This window comes from Vicia villosa, unplaced genomic scaffold (assembly GCF_029867415.1).
Source record: "Vicia villosa cultivar HV-30 ecotype Madison, WI unplaced genomic scaffold, Vvil1.0 ctg.006050F_1_1, whole genome shotgun sequence".
NCBI classification, from domain to species: Eukaryota; Viridiplantae; Streptophyta; class Magnoliopsida; order Fabales; family Fabaceae; genus Vicia; species Vicia villosa.
Genome location: NW_026706722.1, coordinates 53,297 through 59,120, shown reverse-complemented (window position 1 = coordinate 59,120; position 5,824 = coordinate 53,297). Strand labels below are relative to the sequence as shown.

The 5,824-nt window shown below is 35.9% G+C and overlaps 1 protein-coding gene across 1 annotated transcript; it reads right to left on the bottom strand.

Annotated features, from left to right (window-relative positions):
* Positions 1-2,150: 2,150 nt before the first annotated feature.
* On the bottom strand, positions 2,151-3,522 carry LOC131642904 (uncharacterized mitochondrial protein AtMg00810-like). Its single transcript, XM_058913067.1, has 4 exons — positions 3,408-3,522; positions 3,139-3,275; positions 2,679-2,729; positions 2,151-2,558 (listed from the first exon to the last, which is right to left on the bottom strand). The coding sequence occupies exons 1-4, from the start codon at positions 3,520-3,522 to the stop codon at positions 2,151-2,153; spliced, it is 711 nt and encodes a 236-aa protein (XP_058769050.1).
* Positions 3,523-5,824: the final 2,302 nt, after the last annotated feature.

Here is a 5,824-nt window from a genome sequence, read left to right as displayed (position 1 = left end):
CTTTGTCATATATATGTATAACTGTTCATAATTGTTCATGTACTTGTTCATATTTGTTCGTACTTGTTCATATTTGTGATTGTGTTATTTATACTTGTTCAACTTAGTACAACACTAGGTTCCCCATAGCCTCCTATTGGGCTTCGTGCAAAGAATCTCCCTAGTTTAGGTTAGGACATAGAGTATGGTTTCCCGGTGAAATCGCTCTAAGAGCTCAAACCAACTATACCATGCCTCCCCTTGGGCTTTGTACAAACGAGTGACCCTCCCATAGCCTCCTCTTGGGCTTACAATGCAAGGACCCTGGATTGTCCCTCCCATAGCCTCCTCTTGGGCTTACAATGCAAGGACCCTCGGATAGCCTCCTCTTGGGCTTCGTACAAGGACCCACGGGCTTCTTATAAGCATCCCCAATATCCAAATCAAAACACCCTAGGAGATTAGACATTTATCATCTCTATGATAGGAGTATCTCTTCTATATCATCACAAACAATCAATCAATCAATCAATCAACTTAACTTTTTTTTTTGCCACAAGGCTGGTTAATCAATCAAACCTTTTTGCCACCATACTGGCTGATTAATCAAAGTTTTTGTCACAAGGCTGACTTCATTGAAACTTTTGCCACAAGGCTGGCTGATTAATCAAAACTTTTTGTCACAAGGCTGACTTCATTGAAAGTTTTTGCCACAAGGCTGGCTGAAAAGCATCTTTATCATTCTAAGCACCATAAGTGGCATGGCCCAGGGCTTATAATGAAAAGATTTTCAAACAAAAACAAACAGATGTATGTGATGATATAGATTAGATACATCGAACATTTAGATGACATTTGTCTCTTTTCCTTTGCTTCCACTAGCATAAGTGGGAACTACGATTGCTATGACTTTCTCAACATCCCTTTGAGAATACGTAGGCACAAGGTCGTATCCTTGGCGAGCAAAACAAAACAAAAAAAAACCATTCAAACCTTAGCACCCGTAGACCCCGAGCTACAGATGCTCTGATTCCCTCTAAGGGATATGTATGCAGAGGATCGCGATGATCTTTGCGAGCATAATCAAACAAACACCTTGGGTCCCACCTATTTCACAAGAACCTCTCAATAACATGGAATGAAAAACAAAACAAAGAAACCTATAGAGTACTATAGATACGTTGGGTGCTAATACCTTCCCTTCGTATAACCAACCCTCTTACCCAAAGATCTCTCCCCCACTTTTAGGTTATTGCAGCTTTTTTCCTTTTCCTACTTTGGAAATAATAAAAAGTTTGGTCGGAACAAAAGAAAAATCATTTTTTGAGCACTCGAGCCCAAAGAAGGCATCAGGTGTCTCATCCCGAAAAAAGACAACGATTTTTCCCCGCGACAAGTCTATAAAAAAAATCTCATTTTCTTTGTTTTAATAAATTTCTTCATACTGAGATAATTCCTTCAATTGATCGTATTAGATGATAAAAGTAAGAGATAAAATCATGTAAAGAAAAAATAGAATTCAATATTCTTAGTTAGTGCGTGAGGCACTTTTAGTGAGGAGAGAAAGAGAGAATAAATAAAATAAGGATTATATTATTAAATTGAATTGTACAAATAATGATACAGACTATGACTATTTATATACAACCCTGATTAGACTTGGGCTTACACAACTTGGATTATATTTGATATTATCGTATTAGATTATATTTGATATTATATTAATAATATCTCCACATACCCCTTTTAATCCAAGTTGTCGAACAACTCTAAAAATAGTCAATCTGAACTATTCTTAATTTCTTTCTCAAATTTAGGAATCTGTCGATCTTTAATCCTTTGGTGAAAATGTCCGCCAACTGTGCTTCACTCGAGCAATGCCTAACTTCAAGTTCACCTCGATTTACCTTTTCCCTCAGGAAGTGAAATCTAGCTTCGATATGCTTACTCCTTCCATGCAGAACTGGATTCTTCGCCAAATTAATGGTTGACTTGTTGATTATTTGCAACACAAGAGGTTTCTTCACTTCGACCTCCATTTCTTCAAGTACTGATCTGATCCAAATTGCTTGACATGTAGCATAGGATCTTGCTATATATTCAGCTTCACACAATGATAGTGCCACCACAAGTTGTTTCTTCGAACACCATGAAATTGGGGCACCAAATACTTAAAAGAAATATCCAGTTGTGCTTCTTCGGTCTTCCTTATCTCCGTCCCAATCATCATTTGTTGCTTCTTCGCCTTCAGAGTCTCGTTGAAATAGAATTCCATAGTCTATCGATCCTTTTAGGTATCTTAAAATTCTTCTTGCAACCTTCTTGTGTGACACTCTTGGTTCACTCATGTATCTGCTCACTAATCTGACTGTGAAATCTATATCAGGTCGACTATTGCACACATATCTCAGAAATCCGATAATTTGCTTGAACGAAGTTACATCAACTTTGTATTCCTCTCCATGCTTCTCCAACTTCAAGTTTGTTTTGACAGGTGAGGATGTAGGATTCGAATCATCCATATTGAATCTCTTGAGTATCTCTTTGACAAACTTCCTTTGATGTACCACCATACCTGGCTTCGGCATTTAAAATTCCATGCCTAGGAAATAAGACAATTTTCCCATATCTGACATTTTAAATTCATTCATCATCATCTCTTTGAACTTCGACAAGTTCTCCAAGATATTTCCAGTTACCAGCAAGTCATCGACATATAAGCAGATGATTGTTATATTTTGTGCCATGACCTGAACATAGACACCATACTCAGATTTGCATTTGACAAATCCTAATTCGACTAAGTATGAGTCGATCTTCTTATTCCATGCCTTAGGTGTCTACTTGAGACCATAGAGCGCTTTGTGCAACTTATATACTTTACTCGTTTCCTTCTGAGTCACAAAACCAGGAGGTTGTGTGACATAGACCTCTTCGTCTAAAAGACAATTCATAAATGCTGACTTCACATCTAAGTGAAATGTCGATCAACCTTGATTGCATGCCAATGCTACCACTAGTCAAACTATCTCCAATCTTGCTACTGGAGCAAATACTTTAGAATAGTTGAACCCTGCTCTTTGAAGAAATCCTCGAGCTACTAATCTTGCTTTATGTCTTGCTATCGGCATTGTGTTTCAGTTTGAACACCCACTTTACGTTGATAGCTTTATTATGTGTTGGCAATTCAAATAACTCCCATGTGTTATTTCTCTCGATTTCCTGTAACTCTTCTACCATAGCTAACTTCCATTGTTGAATCTTTAAACCCTCGCTATAGTTGATTGGTTCAGCACCTGCAAGTAAAGCAAAATGAACTAATTCTCCATCTAGTGTGACTTCATCATCATCATCAGCTACTTCATAATCCTGAAGTCTTGCTGGAAGAATTCCAGTTCTTTTAGGTCTTTGGCTTGTAGCAGTCACACCTTCTTCGACTTCAACTATGTCAAGAATGTTGGCAACTGCTTCGACTTCCATTGGCGTTTCGACAATTGCATCAACTTTGACTTCAACAGTTTCTTCTTCGAAGTTAAAGCTCATCAATGACTTGTTGATTGAATTACTCGAATTCCAATCCTAGGCAAAATTCTCATCAACCATAATATCTCGACCTTCTGCTTGCAACAAACTATTATCAGCAAGTTTTACCTTACTCTTCTCTTATTCGTCGAAATCTTCCAACCACACCTTTAGACCAGTCATGTGATTTGAGCATCCTGAATTGAGAAACCAGATCTTGGATTTGACATGGTTATCTACAACAGCAGCCATAACCACCATATCTTCATAATCATTTTAATCTTAGCGTGCAAGGTTCGCTCATTCATCCATGCCTTTTGACGTTCCATTGTCTTTTTTGTACCAATAATGTTTAGAAAAGTGATCCTACTTCTCACAGTGATAGCACTGAACAAATTTCTTATCTTCTTTGTCCTTTCGATAGTTTCCTCCTCCACTTTTGAGGATTCAAAAGTTCTATCTTCGACCTACTGCTTGTGAGGGTTCGACTAAGGATTCTTGCCCCGAGTCTCGTCAAATTTGACTTTGAATTTGTTGGAACCACCATTATTTTTCCATGACTGAGCCTGAAAATCTTGTACTGAATCTTGAACTTCTTTCCTTTCAACAATCCTAATCTCATGCGCTTCAAACGATCCAACCAAATCTTCCAGTTTTAGGATTTCAAGTTGATTGGATTCTTGAATAGCTACGATAATTTGATCAAAGTGAAAGATCAACGTACGCATTACCTTCTCAACTATCATCTTATCAGTTAGGGATTCACTACAACTCTTCATGAGATGGACGATTTTCTACACCTTCGACACATACTTTACAACCTTTTCGTCTTCTCCCATCGACAACAGTTCATATTATCAATGCAAGGTCTGCAACTTGACAACCTTGACTTTCTCACCTCCTTCATAATATTTGACAAGAATATTCCATGCCTCCTTCGTCGATTCAGCATGAGAGATTGTGTCGAAATTTGCAGTATCAACCGCCGTTTGAATGCAATATGCAGTCTTGCAATCCTTCTTCTTGGCTTCGGCGTGGACAATTTTCTGTGGGTCAAATGCTTTTACAGCCAGCATAGAAACTCCATTAGTAACCACTTCTAGGATTTCTTGAAAGCCAAATGGAAATTGCATATTTTTCTCCATCGAATCCAATTCTTGCCGTCAAGCATTGGAAGCAAATTCGGAATGTCGTTAGTACCGTTCATCTTTGCAGCGATTGGTTCACGTTCCTTGGAAACACGATCTCTGACGTGAAGTTCTCAATAACAATAAACAGCTTTCAAAAGTTTGGGCTTTGATCGAGTTAATTTAGTTTCATAAAAGACTTTTGGTCGGACCTTAAATTAAATTCATAAAAATTTAGTTAGTCATTAGAGCTTTTACTCATGTACATTATCTAGTTATTCCATTTTAAAATAAATTTTAGAAAAATAAACTTATTAGATACAAAATATAAAAGCATAATATACTCATTTTATGTGATTATAATATTGATTTTATCATCAAATTATATAAATAAATAAATCAAATACAATAAAAATTTTCCATTGTTAATTATGTACCGAAAGTTTTGATTTACTCAAAACCTAGTAAACTATAGAAATTTATAGGTTTAATACATATTTTTTCCCTACCATATAGGGCTCGTTTGAAAAACTCCCCTGCAAAAAAAAAGTTGCATAAATTCTCCTAACATTTGATGATTCTCTCGTTTTAAACCTTGTAAAAATTTTGTTTTTAAAACCAATCTTTCCATTTGAAGATTCGGTCATTTTAAACCCTATAAACTTGAAGATTATGTCATTTTAAACCCTCTGGAATATGACGGGCAAGATTGGTTTTATTAAAAAACTAATTTACAGGTTCAAAATGATAGAGTTCTTCAAGTGGTAAGGTTGGTTTTAAAAATAAAAATTTTACAAGGTTTAGAATGAGAGAATCTTCAATTGTTAGGGGAATTCATGCAATTTTTTTTTTTTGCAAGGGGGTTTTTCAAACGAGCCCTATACGGCAGAGGGAAAAATAGGTATTAACCCAAATTTATATATCCTAAAGTTCGATGTAAAACAAGTATTTTAGAGCATATTTACAAGATTTTTAGCAAGTTGAGTATATTCCTTTTGTGAAATCCTATACTTAAGTTAAAACTATATGCTCTATTTTTTGTTTTCCTTACTCAAATTTTACATTAATAAAAAGATGTATGTGAATAAGAGACAACTAAAAATGGATAAATAAGAAGAAAATAATATCATAAAATTTTTGTCTTCATGACCAGATACAAAAAATTTCCACTAGTGTGGTTGGATAAACTATGCACA